Source organism: Capsicum annuum, chromosome 9, assembly GCF_002878395.1.
Source record: "Capsicum annuum cultivar UCD-10X-F1 chromosome 9, UCD10Xv1.1, whole genome shotgun sequence".
Taxonomy (NCBI): Eukaryota; Viridiplantae; Streptophyta; class Magnoliopsida; order Solanales; family Solanaceae; genus Capsicum; species Capsicum annuum.
The window spans coordinates 3,801,034-3,816,676 of record NC_061119.1 but is presented as its reverse complement, the minus strand read 5'-3'; the positions used below and the strand labels follow the sequence as shown (position 1 = coordinate 3,816,676).

Sequence of the window (15,643 nt, the reverse complement as noted above, 5' to 3'; positions counted from 1 at the left end):
GAAAGAAAGAACAGAATTGTACTCATATCGTTTATCAATAAAAATTCTTGTTTCTTCATATTTTATTTACAGTTAAAATTTTATTTTTCATGAATTAAAATTTGTTGCAAACAACCTCATACCCAGTATTCCCACGTAGTGGGGTCTTGGGAGGGTAATATGTACGCAGTCCATACTACTATCTTAGATAAACTAGAGAGGTTGTTTCCGATAGACTCTCGGCTCACGACACATCATAATGTGATAACGTAATGCACTGCTAACTAATACAAAAAACAAGATAACCACAAGATAATATCTAAGTTGCTCGAACTCTCCAAAAATATGACCGCACCCGTGTCGGATCCTACAAAAATGCACTACTTTTGAAGGATCCGGCATGTAACTGATGACATTTTTGAAGAGTCCAAGCAGCATAGGATAATACTATAAATCAGGGGTGGAGCTACACTTGGCCGAATGAACCCCCTTCGGCGAAATTTTTTATTATTTATACATAGTGAAAATTACTTTTTATATATATACAGTATATGTTGAACCCCCTTCGATTAGTTCGTATGTTTACTTCTGAACCCCCTTAATGAAAATTCTAGCTCTACCATTGCTATAAACTATCTATTTGAAATTCTAGATATTGCTAACAACGATGTTACTATAAAAAGGTCTGACTGTACGTACGTAGAGCAGTCAAAGTCTGCACTGATATCATATAAAAGACTAACACCATATGTGGTTGGTAGAGCAGTAGCCTTAACCCCATCAATTCCAATAATATTCGAACCAGCTGTTGCATGTTGTTTGGCGATCGATAGTGGTGGTGGCCGCGGCGTTCAATTTCTTAACGCCATCGCAACAGTCTCCTAAAAGACCCAATGGGTTCGTGAGGTAGGGCACGCAGTCGGCCAAGTAGGTATCGACATCTGTGCATGTTAGGGCTTGTGCATGGGGTGTGGCGACGATCAGCACCACCATGCACAAAACTAGAGGCAAAGCCAGACTTTAAAGTCTGGGGGTTCAGAACACTATTTACTATTTCACTTCACCCACATCTTGAAACATCGATGAGAATACTATTCACTTCACCCACATGTTTTTTAAGCCTTTCTATGCCTTTGTTCCAACTTCAAAAACCTTCCATTGTGAAAGATTCACTCACTTTTTTTCCATATCGACGATGAATACTACTGCGTTGCAATCACAACTCACAAAATATGAAAAATATATGTTGCAAAAGAATTACAGAAACAATTCATACTAAAACACTTCAACCCAAAATCTAAAACAAAATTAAAAATATAATCACAATTTAGTGGTCGTGACTCATGAATTCCGTTGCAAAACTATAAGACTAGCAATAAATAATCTAGCATTTGCAAAAACTGAAAGAGAAATGAAAACCAGATTACATACCTTGGAAGAGCAGCAAAGGTGCAATTTGGGAAAATAATAACCCGTTTGACGTTTCTTGTTCGAACAGACGAAGATGCAAAAGCCTAATTGACAAAAGTGAAAAGGTTTCTGCTAGAGTTTTTGGTAATGTCGTGGGTGATGTATTGGGATTTTGGTAAAGTTTTTTTCTCCTTTCTTTAATAATTATGGGTCCAATAATAATTAGTTTTATTTTTCTTTTTTGTTTTGTTTTTATAAAAAAGTGTAAAAGTGTGGATGTTTGACCGTTGAAAAGGGCTAAAAGCAAGCCTAATAATACTTAATTTTGTTTTTATTTTTTATTTTGTTTTTATAAAAAAGTGTAAAAGTGTGTGAATGTTACTTAGCAAAATGTCATTAGTGGAGTTTGAACCCCATCTTGGGCCTGGGAAGCTGATACACCTACCACTGGACCAACAGACTAGGGAAAGTTTGGCAAAAGTCCACTTCCCAAACCTTTTTTGACATTTACCCACCAAGTTTTTTTAATTTGAAGAATGGACACTTTTATGGGACCACAAAAATAAAACGCAAATCGAACACTCAATTTACAAAATCTACACTTTAGCCCCTTTTTCCATTTCAGCCCTAATTTTATTAAAACTACACTTTAGTCCATCTTGAAAAATATAAATATTGGATAAATAATTAAAAAAAAATCCCAAATCTTCTCAACCAATCCACTAGCAACCACCCAACTTTGGCGCCATTTCCTTAATTTTTCGACCATTTTTTGGCCATTTTTCGTCGAATTTTCCGGCATTCATCGGAAAGTGACTTATCTCCATTGTTATAAGGCTTTTTCAATTATTTTTAGCTCCAATTTTTCTTTCATTTTCATACAAAAAGCTCAAAATTAAGTCCCATATTTTGAAATCGATTCTTGGGTCAATAGCAACATTCCAATACTCCTTAGGTTGTTTGTAAGCTGAAATTCATCTGATTATTCTGGTGGTCGTTGAAAAAGGATCAAGCGTGCACTGTACGGCCAGCAGCTAGGAAGAAGATGACTTCAGTCTATTAAGTCTAGGCGTATAAACCACTATTCAAGTCTATTGAATACTATTATCGAGGTATATTATGTCTATTATAGATTACGTGGTTGTTGGTGGTATATTTTCTGGTGAATGGGAGGAGAGTCCTAAATGTTGCGTTTGAAAAACCGCGTCTAAGAATATAATGTCCATTGTCCTTCGTCGCAACGGTTCATATGCCAACATGGTTAAAAGCATAATGGAGAACGGTGAATTAAGTTGTGATCAAAGCGAGGTGTTAATTAGTTACTTGATGAACGGGAGGGGAAAAATTCATCCAACGTTCATAAAGAATGATAGACACATGGAATTATATATGCTTTGCGTTGATTCTGATAACTCCAGACCTATATTGCGGGTTAAAGTTTTTGAAAGGTCCCAGGAAGAAGCTTCCATATCAGCCCCACCCCCACCCTCACCCCCACCTCCACCCCCACCCCCACCCTCACCCCCACCTCCACCCCCACCCCCACCCCCAAATGTGGATGATACATCAACGGAATACGATTTCATGGGTTGTGATGAATGAAATAATAGTGAAGATTATGAAGAAGAGGAGTGTGGAGGAGGTGAGGACGGACAGCTCGAACCACAAAGAAGCCGCTCTTTCTCGAACGACACCAATCTTTTTTTAGTACAAACATTCAAGGATAAGAAAACATTAAAACTTTTATTGAAGCAGGCGTAGGTGAAAATGTCTTTCAATTACACAACTCTAAAGAGTAGTAAGAAATACTTGAGGGTGAGGTTCGTAGATCGTACTTGCTAGTGGATGGTGCGCGCATGTGCTATCAGAGAATCGGGTTGGTTTCACATCCACAAGTACGTGGGAGAGCATACTTGGGGTCTTGATCATGTCATGGAAAAGCACAAGAATGTCACCGTGGAGGTTATTGCCTCACTTATTTTGAACTTTTTCGTCGACAACAAAGGTCCAATCTCAAAAGAGATCGAGAGGATCGTATTTAGGGAGCTACATTGCAGGCCGAGCTATTGAAAGTGTTGGATGGCAGGCGTCATTGCGAAGAACATAGTTCGAGGTACGCCCTAGCATGGATTTGCAATGCTTCCCGTATTTTTATATATTTTCAACGGCCTCAACCCAAGGTCTATTAATTCCCTCAGGGTCGATGAGGAGTCTGGCAGGTTTATTTACTACTTTATGGCGTTTGGGGCTTTCATCCGTAGATATGCACACATGAGAAACGTTGTTGCCGTTGATGGCACGCATTTGTCCGACAAGTACGAGGGCGTGCTGTTGTTCATTGTTGCTCAAGATACGTAGAATCATATCTATCCCTTAGTGTATTGTGTGGTGGATAAGGAGAACGATGCGTCATGGGTTTTCTTCTTCGAGAAGCTTAAGGCCTTTGTCGTCGACAAACTACAGCTGTGCGTTATCTCTGACAGACATGTAAGCATAGCTAACGGCCTCGCAAGGCATTATCCACTTGCACATCACAATATTCGTATGAGGTATCTCGATGAAAATCTTCGAATAAATCACCATTGTTCTGATTCTCTCTATTTGTACTACCATGCGGCCAAGGCGTACACGTTGAAAGAATTTAATGACTACTTCAACGCCCTTAAAGAAAGATGCCCCAGTGCAGTAGCTTGCCTCGAGCATGAAGTAGGATTTGAAAAATGGAGTCGTGCTCACTTTCCAGGTAATCGATTCAACGTCATGACCTCAAACATTGCTGAGTCGCTCAACTCAATATTTTGTGATGAAAGAGAGTATCCAGTGGCGTCCATTTTCAATTCAATTGAACATAGATTTAGAGAAATATTTAGGAAGAGGTATGCGGAGGTGGACAATGCGAAGGTGGACAATTCAAAGACAACCTTCATTCCCGTAGCCGAGATGATCTTGAGTGAAAACATGACCGAGGAGGACAAATTATATGTGAACAACATAAACGGAAACACCGACAAATTCACCATGCTTGGCTACGATCGTTCCGTAAAATTTAATCTTTCGAGACGGTCATGTTCTTACAGAAAGTACGACTTGGTGAAATTGCCATGTGCTCATCCAATGGAAGCGTTGCGTTTGAAGCACGGCGATGAATACTGTACTAGCATTTACAACTACTCTTCGCAAATATATTCGAAAGAATCATACCTCCTTGCATACTTGGAACCTATTTGTGCAGCACCACTTGAGTCGGAGTGGAGTGTGGCGCGAGAGTATCTTGAAATGCAAGTTCTTCCAGCCGACTTCGATCCCAAACTCGGACGAAAGAAGGTGAAACGTGTTAAGGGTGTGTTGGAGCCTTCAAGGTACAAGAAAAGAAACAAGTTCTCCAAGTGCAAAAGGCCGGAACATAAGAAAACAACATGCAGCCTTAACGTAGGATAATATTTTTGGCATTGTATTAAATGTTTTTGTTTGTTCAAATGCACTGGACAGTATGTAATGTGTATTCTGTTTTGAAAACCACTGAACTGCAGTTAAAATCGACTTTTTTTGTTGTGCATTATTGATTCCTGTTCATATATTATATACTACGTACTAAATAGATTCTAGACTTAAATAATTGACAAGACTCATAATATATATTATATCAGTGTTTGGTATACTAAGTAAATGTTCAGTACGTAGTGTATAATAAACCTACCTGGTTGTCTATTGAACAAACCCTTTTCTTCATACAATGTTGAATTAGAAATAATTACGACGCACTGGAATGGGTGGCAATTCGAAAACTATCTTTTCAAGTTTTGAAATTGACTATACACATTACACATCGACTAGACTCAAAATATATAACACATCGATGCATTGTCTAGGGGGTATAGTGTAAAATACATAGTCTATCATCGATCAGTCGTGTAGTCTATTCCTCGACTGTCACAACCTCCGCGACTTTTCGTTTCTTATTCTCACACGTCTTCTCCCCTTCAATCAACACGTGTGAAGTTTCTATTGGTCGATTTTCTCATGATTTGGTCTATTTAAAGAGACCATGGTTGATTTTGAACACAATTTCAGAAGAAAAAAGACTTAAGGGAGAAGAAGATGGCTAGGAGGACACACCCACTACGGCGGCCATTGCACAGAATGTCAACAATAAATAACATAGAGTTGCTAAGGCTTCAGAGTGACCTGGATTTCCTTTTTGAGGGTCTTGCCGCCGATCAACAGCGGCTGGATAGAGAGCTTCGCCGGATGGCCCATTTTCTTTGGGCCATAGCCGAGAGGCTCAACCTGGACCCCCGTGAACTCATCACCCCCCTTCATCCCCCTAGGGTAGTGTTGTTTTTTTTTGTTTGGTTTGTAGTTCATTGCTTAATGAAGCTTTCATGGTAGGATTATGTAAATGAAAACTTTCATTGTTAGTGTTTCTTCAGTAGTCCCTGTTTTAAGATTTGCAAACTTTATTTACACTCTGTGTACAGTAGGAATAAATAATCGAATACGGTAAATACACATTCTATAATCGACTGTGTCATGGGTAAATTATAGAATGAAATTAGTGTTCATGATCCTGTATATTGAGAGATTATAGACTTATAAATGAGTCTATTATTGACCACTCATATAGTCTATGATCAACTTACTGAATATATTGACAACTTAAAATAATGGGGAAAAAAGGAGAAATTAAATAAAATAAAATTAGAGTATGTCAATTAGCACCATTAAAATATTGTAAAGAAATTTTGATGCATCAATTGTGACTCCCAATCACTTTTGGACGTGATCAAGTGTTATCTTAGACATGGTGTAGTCGTAGATCATTGAGATGAAATAAAACGGAGAAGAAATAAAATAAAATAAAATAAAATCAATATTAATCATCCAAGCACTAATGAACGACCACTTATCATGACAAGAGATTAGACTTGTGTGATGACCGTAAGGATGAGTGGTGATTATTACTTGTGAGTGTTCAATGGACAAGTAGTGTATGAGAACAAGGAGTCCTTCTCAACAGAGATGCTTGTTCTAGGTAATTGGTTGTTACTACCATTGCCCTCCTCTATATCCATTTGATCGAGTGTCCAATTGATTTGATCTTATATTATGATATTTAGTCATTTTACATTGCGTGAGTGATGTTAATTTAGTTTATTTTATTTAATTTCTCCCTTTTTTTGATCTCACCTCTTTTGAAAATAGACTTGTTATGATATCTTGAGTATATAATACCAGACTTTATTATTAGTCATGTATCGACCAAAGAAGTCTATTTTCAAAGGATGTGACGTTAAAAAGAGGGAGAAACAAAATAAAATAAAATAAATTAACATCACTCACGCAATGTAAAATGACTAAATATCATAATATAAGATTATAAATCAATTGGACACTCGATCAAATGGGTATAGGGGAGGGAAATGGTAGTAACAACCAATTACCTAGAACAAGTGTCTCTGTTGAGAAGGACTCCTTGTTCTCATACACTACTTGTCCATTGAACACTCACAAGTAACAACCACCACTCATCCTTATGGTCATCGCACAAGTCTAATCTCTTGTCATGATAAGTGATCGTTCATTAGTGCTTGGATGATTAATATTTATTTTATTTTATTTTATTTTATTTCTTCTCTTTTTTATGTCATCTCAATGATTTACGACTACGTCGTGTCTAAGATAACACTTGATCATGTCCACAAGTGATTGGGAGTCACAATTGATGCATCAAAATTTCTTTACAATGTTTTAATGGTGTTAATTGACATACTCTAATTTTATTTTATTCAATTTCTCCTTTTTTCCCCATTATTTCAAGCCGTCCATATATTCAGCAAGTTGATCATAGACAGTATAAAAGGTCTATAATAAACCGTAGTCTTAATCGATAATATTCTAATACATGGAATAATCAACACTGACATTAGTATATAAGTCGTAAGTCACCCAGTCGATAATAGAAGACATATACATTCGTTAGAGAACCTTTGAAGTAAAAGATAATCCATTTAAATTCTCTCCAACAGTACAATTCTAAAGGGTAGAATTTTCCAACGGTCAGATTTTGATAGCCTTACTATATTAATTAAAGGGACCCTTTTGGACTCCTCCATGTTCATTTATTCATGACTTTCAAATTTTGAATCAACAATAACAATGTCGCAGTCATCTCAAACTTCCAAAAGTTCTTATATTTGCCGTTGTGGTAATCCTGCGGTGTTGAAAACATCATGCACCGACAGAAATTTGGGGCAAAAATTCTACAGTTGTGCGGCTGGAAAGGTTTGTTTTTGTTTAAATAAAAATTTATTTGTGTTCATCTCATAATTCAATTTACTAATTTATCCTCGTTATTTTCGGATAATGGTGGATACTCTTATTTCAAGTGCATTTTCGACGATTCTGAGGTGTCAAAATTTCAAGGCATTGCAAAGTTTGAAATGTTTGAAGTCTTAGAGATTTAGAAGAAAATAGGGATATTCTAATGACATTATATAGAGAATCGGAACACAAGATTGATCACTTAAAGGGATTGTTGAAAGATGTCGAAATTGAGAGAGATCAACTTAAGCATAAGTTGGCTATGGCTGAAGAAAAAGAAAAGGGGATGAAATTTATGGTCTATGATTTACTATTAGTTTTAGCTTTTTGGAAAGGTGTAATGGGGTATAGTGGGATTGAATGTATTCTGAATGTTTTATTAATCGACTACTTGTTACATACATTATAAATAGTTTACCTTTTTCATTCATCGACTACACATCGCTCTACTGTATATGCTTTACCTTTTAATCAGAGTCTATAATCAATGATGACAATTCATGTAAAATCAATGATACGTTGATTATATAAAATGAAAAATATTTATCATAAACTATAAAGGCAGTTTAGAAAATAAAATTATTCAGTTCTACGCATCCCGAGCTGAAAGTTAGAAGTTAACATTATCTAGTCAAATAAAAACAATCATTAGCCACAAATAAAAATTGATTAATTGTCTAAAGATTCAACATTTTCGGTTTCCATCATCATCTTGTCAATTTTATGACTAACTTCATTAAGAAATTTATCCAAGTTTGGAAATTCATTCTCGTTATCCTTCTCCGCGATGCCTTCTTTTTCTGGTGCATCACTTTTTCCTTCTTCTTTATGATGTTCTTTCTCTATTTCTTGTGCATTATTCTCTTCTGTTTTCTCTCCATCTCCTTCATTGTTTTCTTCTTCACAATCACTTTTTTTATTTTTATCATCTTAATCCTGTCCGCCTTCATCATAATCCTTCTTCTCCACACCAGCTGATCCATTAGCTTTGTTTTTTTCTTCACAAACAACTTCTTCATTTTTTTCTTTTTCTTTCTCTTCATTGACTTCATCCAGATTTTCCTTCTCTACAACAGCTGCAACCTTAGGGATCATCACCTCATCAGCATTGATGGAGGCGTGTTCCAAAGATGCTACCTCAAGGAGGGCTTCTTTGATGCCGTTGTCATTGCGGCCATCCCTCGCCGTTGAATGCCGACTTTGAACCTGCACACCTGCATTTTTAAGTATTTATCGTTTATAATAAACTAAGATATCGGTTGATGAAGAATGGTATAGATTCTATTATTATAAGTAAAAGGGATTATATAAAATATGCATCTTCTATAATATATAGAGCAGATATTACCTTCAGCTTCATCTCTCTTCTTTTTCCTCTCCTTTTCTGCTCTCCTCAGCCTCTCTTCTTTTACGAAATCAGCGATGTCCTTGATCGACTCCTCCAGTCTAAACACGCGCACTTCCATATTTTCAATCATCGGTGTCTTTTCCGATGCTCTCGACTTACTTGTCCCCACACCCCGAGTGACATACTTTGAAACAGCATTTCCACTCAATTCCCAATCATCATCCCCATCCTTACCATCCTCCGATGTGGTGATGACAGTCACACCCTCCAGAAAGGCCTTCAAGCCATCGATGAATGCGTCGTTTGTTTCGTCTGTAAATGCTTTAAACTTTTTCATGTAGTACTGCTTCATTTCATGGACTGTGGGGATAAGGTACGGGTGCACTCTCTACAGATAAATAGGCAAATATGATTGATTAGCAACACAATATTAGTAAAATTATTCATCGGAAGAAATGTTTTATACGTTTGTGCTCCATCCGTTCAAACATGGATCACCTTCGATTAGTTTATCGCCTTTTGAGGTGTGCCATCTGAGCAATCGGAGAATGGACAGCGGGTCTTCAGTTGATTTACCATTTTCCCTGCCGAGCATGGGAAAGGCTTCGTATATTCAAATCTGTGATCAAAAGAAAAAACAAAAATATAAAACTGAGAGTAAGTATATTATAGACACCATAGATGAATTACAGTATATAATAAACTACTTCAATGGTTTATAATCAAATACCATAAATGCCCAGGAAAATCTGTAGAGCGCGTACGATGAAACTCCCTTTGTCTCAAATGTCTTCTTCTGCCTGCTGAAGTTTATCCGCTTCTTTAGATAGTCTAGAGTCAAGGAAAATGACTCCTTACCCCAAGGATATTTCTCAAAGAAGCTCAAGTTATCCACCATCTTGATGGTGTCTATGTCCACGATTTTTGACAAGTCCCGTGCAAGCAATATACAGTGCACGAACCAAACCAAGCAGCATTTGAACTTGTCCTCCTTGTCCAGCCTCCCACCTCTAATAAGCTTCAACAATCTCTTTACATTTATACTTCTCTTTTTCACAAACTTTTTGAAAAAAGCTTCACCCTCCTCCATCGCTTTGACATATCTTGAATCACGGGGATAACTCCCCCAATTTAAACCAGTGATTAGCGCAAACTCCTTCAGGACAAAACATGCAGGCCTGCCATTGATGTTGAACCACATTTCATGCAGCTTGTTGTCCGGTTCGACTCGGCGCAGAAGTGTCTAGTGGACAAGCTGTCTGTTGAACTTCATATGTTCTGGCAGGTCCCATAAACCACCAAAACAGGAATTCTTAAACCTAGACTTCAAACGTTGATCAACCACGACTTGTTTAAATTCATTAAACATCTTCAAACGGGATCTAACGGATATCTTAGCCGAAAATAATCCGACATCATCCAGGACTGTGGCGAGGTCGAACCTCTCAGCCGAAACAAACCTTGCATAGTGGAGCAAGATCAGTGCTTCCTCGTCAATCCTAGCCTCGAGAGGATCTATTTCCTCCGGCTCATCTCTAACCGAAGCTTTAACTGCTTCCTCGCTGCACTTTCTATTCTCTAACTGATCGACTGCTCGTTTTTTTCTTCTCTCAGAACTATCACCTTCTGCAGCCTTGCGTTTGTTACCTCTAGCCATTTGTTATGATCTACGGACAAAAACTACCATTGTTCAGCTATAACAGCAACTACAATACCTAATCGACCTAGCAGTTTATTAACATGGCAGCAGTTGAAGCACCAAAAATTCTAATTTGCAGAACAAGTTTTTTCGAAAACAACCCCATCACCCATAAGAATATGCATCTAAATCACCATTATATTGAACAATAATAGGAAGGAACCCAGATTTTAAGCACGCAAATCGAAAAAAAATTACAAAAAAAAACTCAATGCAATCGTTGAGGAAAGTTAAAATCCAATGAGAACAATGCACAAACTAATCAAATACCAACTTAAAAACACAAATTATAAGTAAATTCAATCCCTATTTTTTCAAAAAAAATTCAATTGACAGCAGATACAATACCTAATCGACCTAGCAGTCTATTAACATGGCAGCAATTGCAGCACCAACTCAATGAAGCAGTTGCAAAAAAAATTTAATTTACAACACATTTTTATCACGCAAATCGACAAAAAGTGGCAAAAAAACCTCAATGAAATCGTCGAGAAAAGTTAAAATTCAACACAAACAATGCACAAACAAACCGAATACCAACTTAAAAACACAAATTATAAGTAAAATCAAGCCCCATTTTTTAAAAAAAATTCAACTTTTCGAGTCTAATTATCAAATACGTTGTGAAGAAATCCCCAACATGAACATGCTTCTACAACACCCTTACATTGGAGAAATTTTTTAACAAAAATCACACATCTTGCCACATTCCGACGAAATTAGTGAAGAAATTTCAACATGCAATTGCAAAGAATAATCGATACACACCAATTATCCATTAAAAAAATAAGTAAATACCAACTAAAAACAACCACTTTCACTTAAATCAAGCCCCATTTTAAAAAAACAATCAATTTATTTGAACTTCAACGACTTCACCCGCCATAAATGAGTACGGAAAAAAATGAAAAAAAAAACCATCAATATGGAGCACAAATTAACCGAAACAATAATATAGCTTACCTGATGTTGAAGATCGAAGTTGGAGCTGATTTACACGAGCTCGAAATTGAAAATGGTGGAAAGGGAGAAGAAGTGGTTTTGGGAAAGAGAGAGAAGATGAGAGAATTTTTTTTTTGTATTTAATGGAAGAGTAGGGTTAAATATGTATTTAATAAATACATAAGGGGATCCAAAAGATTTTAAAAATACATAAGGGGTGCCAAAATATTTTTTTATTTTACACATAAGCCCATGGCCCACCAAACCCTAAAAAATTAGGGTTTGCCAAAATGAATGTCCATTTGTTAAAATAAGTTTTCAAAGTGGACCAACAACTAAATCTTCTCAACAAACTACATTGCATGTGGGTTCGGACATATATAATTATATACATTTTTCAAATTTTTTATTTACAAATATAGGGTCTACGCAAAAGCTAGTGGGTTCAGCCGAACCCCCATACAACACACTAGCTCCGCCCCTGCAAAAAACCATAATGCATGCAATTTTTGCCATGGGATGAAAAAAAAAAGTAGAAATTAGGATATTTATGAAATTATAATGCTTTGTGAGTGTGTGTTTTTGGTGTGAAAATTGGTTAGGAAACTTAGGGTTTATATAGCAAGAGGATTGAGTGATAGTTGGTGTTTATTTATGTATTTTATTAAGTAACATTTACGTGCATGAAAATTCCAAGAACCATGCACGTTAGGGTTTTTTGGGAAATATGAAAATGGAAAATCAATTACTACAAAGTTAAAGACTGTGGTCCTGATATAAATACTACGGGTTAAAAAGGAAAAAAAAATTGTCTTGTCTTGATTAATGAAAAATGAAAAGTAAAATGAAAAATCAAATTAGAAAATTTGGGACGAGTAAAATGGAACGGATGGAGTAATAAACTGTAATAAAGTAGTTGTTTTGAATTACTTGTTCAATTTATGAAATCAAGAGAATTTTGTTATATTTTTCTATTTCTATCCTTAGTAATAAAGTAAAAATAGTCAAATTTAAAATTTCAAAACATCATTAATAAGGTTAATTTAATAAAATACATCTCTATTTAAAATTTTCTTAAGAGGTGTAATGTACCAACCAACAAGGGCTAAGCAAAACGAAACGGAGGGAATAATATCTTTTGAGTTTCATTTTTTTTTAGAAAAAATAAATTACTCAATCTTACTTTGGACAGTGTTGTATTTTCGGGATAAAATTCAGGACTATTTTATTTTGCATTTGGTTGGAGGTATTAGTTAATCCCACAATTATTTATCCCACCATTTATATTATAATGATGGAATAAGTTAATTCCATGTGCATGGTAGGATAACTTATCCCAAGGTAATTAATAACCAAACGACAGTTCTTAGGCAAATCAGAAAACGAATGATAGTATGTATAAGAATTCATTTTTTTTTAATTTCTCATCCGGTGTTCGATACCCGTATTGGAACCCGACTAATCCGAATTCGCGCCGGATAGGATCCCATTCGGGGAATAACGCTCCCTACCAATGATTTTTCCATACCGCCCAGGGCTCGAATGTATAAGAATTCTACATCGTGCCATCAGATAAAATTATAACCTACAAATGATAACCTTCATAAAATAGGAGGTTAAAACCTGTTATATTTAATAATCTTGATTTTGTATAATTTCTTTTATAGTGTAAGTAGGGCGTAGAGTCAGATAGGATTATAAGGATTAATCCGAACTCTTTTTAGTGAAAAATTACATGATCGCTATTTTACATTTGATCGTATATACCCATAGAATGCTATGTATTCTCCACTTTTGGATCCCGCAAAGAGAAAACATTTTTTCCTCTGAAATAAGTAAATGATGGATTTATAAATAATTTAATTTAAAATTTTCATTTTATCTTATTCACAAGCATAAATATCACAACTTATCATATTTTAAAGTATTCCTTTCTTTTTTAAACTTTATGTCTGATAAACGTATATCATATAAATTGGAAAGTGAAAGTATGTTATTTTGCTCCAAATTACTACACTAATTAAACTAAATATACCTTATTTTTAGGGGAAAAGATCAAGTGGATAAAACGATTTATTTTGTAAGCCTCTTTATTTTATTTAAAATTAATTATTCTGATCAATTATTTCACTTTGTGGCAAAACTATTACTCGATGCATCTTTTAATTTATGTGACATTTTTTACTTCTCAAGATTAAATTATACGAATTTTGGAAAATGTTTTAAAATACACATATAGTTTTTATAATCATTGACTGATCATGAATGACAATTTATAATATTTTTTGGATAAAAGTTGAATATATTAATTATAATTTTAAAATATTAAAGATAATCAAATTAACTCAATGCCACATAAATTGAAGGTGCTTCCGTTTTGGGATTGGCAATCCCTTCATGGTACGATAGAAGTAAATGCATCATCTTATAAACTAAAAACAAAAAAAGCAAAAAAAAAAAAAAAGTACACTATATAGTCACACAACTAAAATAATTTCGAAAATAATTGCCAGTAAATATATGATTCTTTTTGCATATTATTATATGATACACCTAATAATATATATAAAATATTTTTTTATATAATATAGTATGTATTTTAATTTTTATATATTTGACTAATGAATAAAACGAATTAAGTATAAAATCATAAAAATAAACTCATAAAATTTAAATTTTAGATTTACTTATGAAACAATTATATTTCTAATAATATTTCAAATGAAAAGTATTTTTCACCCAATCACCATATTCGCCATTATTAGATTCTATTTTGCACTTTTTAATTACGACTACACTCTCCGTCTATCTTTATTTATACTATAAAAAATATTAATAATACTTGTTCAGTTTGAGTAATTAAAGAATAATTTAATATTTTCTATTTATTTATTCTTGTAAATAAATATTATTTACTATCTAATTCATTTTTAAAACACCAAATTTATTATATTTAAATTTATTATATTTAAAGAATAATATAGTAAAGTTATCATATTTATTATTTTTTAAGGTGTATGCTGTGTCAAGTTAATATATTCACCTCATATTGTTAATAACCTTCTTGAGATCTACTCTTTTAATTATTAATAACTCCATCCAAATTGGAGTAATAATTATTGGCCACATGCATTTCAATAATTACATGTTACCAATATAAATTAAATGTGATTGTACCTTGTGAAAAGAGAAAAAAAAAGTACTACTTCAATTTCAAAATTAGTTGATCCTTATTTGATATGCTTTTTAAGAAAATATTTGTTAAAGATTTATTTTATGAAACTAGTATTATAAATTATGCTTTTAAAAATATAAATTTATGTACATACACATTGTTTAGTCATTTAATGATAGCGATAATATTGAAAGAGCATAATAAAAAAATTTTGATTTTATGAAAAAGGACAATTAAATTAAAATAAATATTTTTAAAAAAAGAGTCAACTAAAACAAAACAAAGAGAATAATACTTTTATTTTAATTAGAAAACAAGTTGGTATATTTTTTTTTGGGGCAAAATTCAGAAATATCATACTTAAGAGCCTAATTATTGTTTTTATAGCAACAGTTTCATAATTACATTTTATAGCAACTTATATTTTGTATTTTTTAAAAATATTACTGTAAAAATACATATACAATAAAGTTACAGCCCTTAATTAACTGAAATTAGTTGACCTATATATGGTATAATTACCAATCCAGTAAATTTATAGATTCCTTTTCCATTTAAAACTCACAAAAAACGTGACTTCCGTATATTTCTCTTCATGTTTGAAATTCAAATTTCAGTTTTTCTCCATTAGCAATTCCATCCGAAAACTCGTTAATCAGCTGCAGGTTTTCTTAGCAATTTGTTCTAATCCAACCCTGTTTTGAAAATTCAACCATTGTTGTTGCTGAATCAAATTGGACTGATTCTTCTTCGAAAATCGACAACAATT

At 34.2% G+C, this 15,643-nt stretch overlaps 1 protein-coding gene across 1 annotated transcript; it reads left to right on the top strand.

Annotated features, from left to right (window-relative positions):
- The first annotated feature begins 3,624 nt into the window (after nt 1-3,624).
- LOC124887382 lies at nt 3,625-4,827 on the top strand. Its single transcript, XM_047396997.1, has 2 exons — nt 3,625-3,743; nt 3,873-4,827. Exons 1-2 carry the CDS (start codon nt 3,625-3,627, stop codon nt 4,825-4,827), a joined length of 1,074 nt encoding a protein of 357 aa, XP_047252953.1.
- Nucleotides 4,828-15,643: the final 10,816 nt, after the last annotated feature.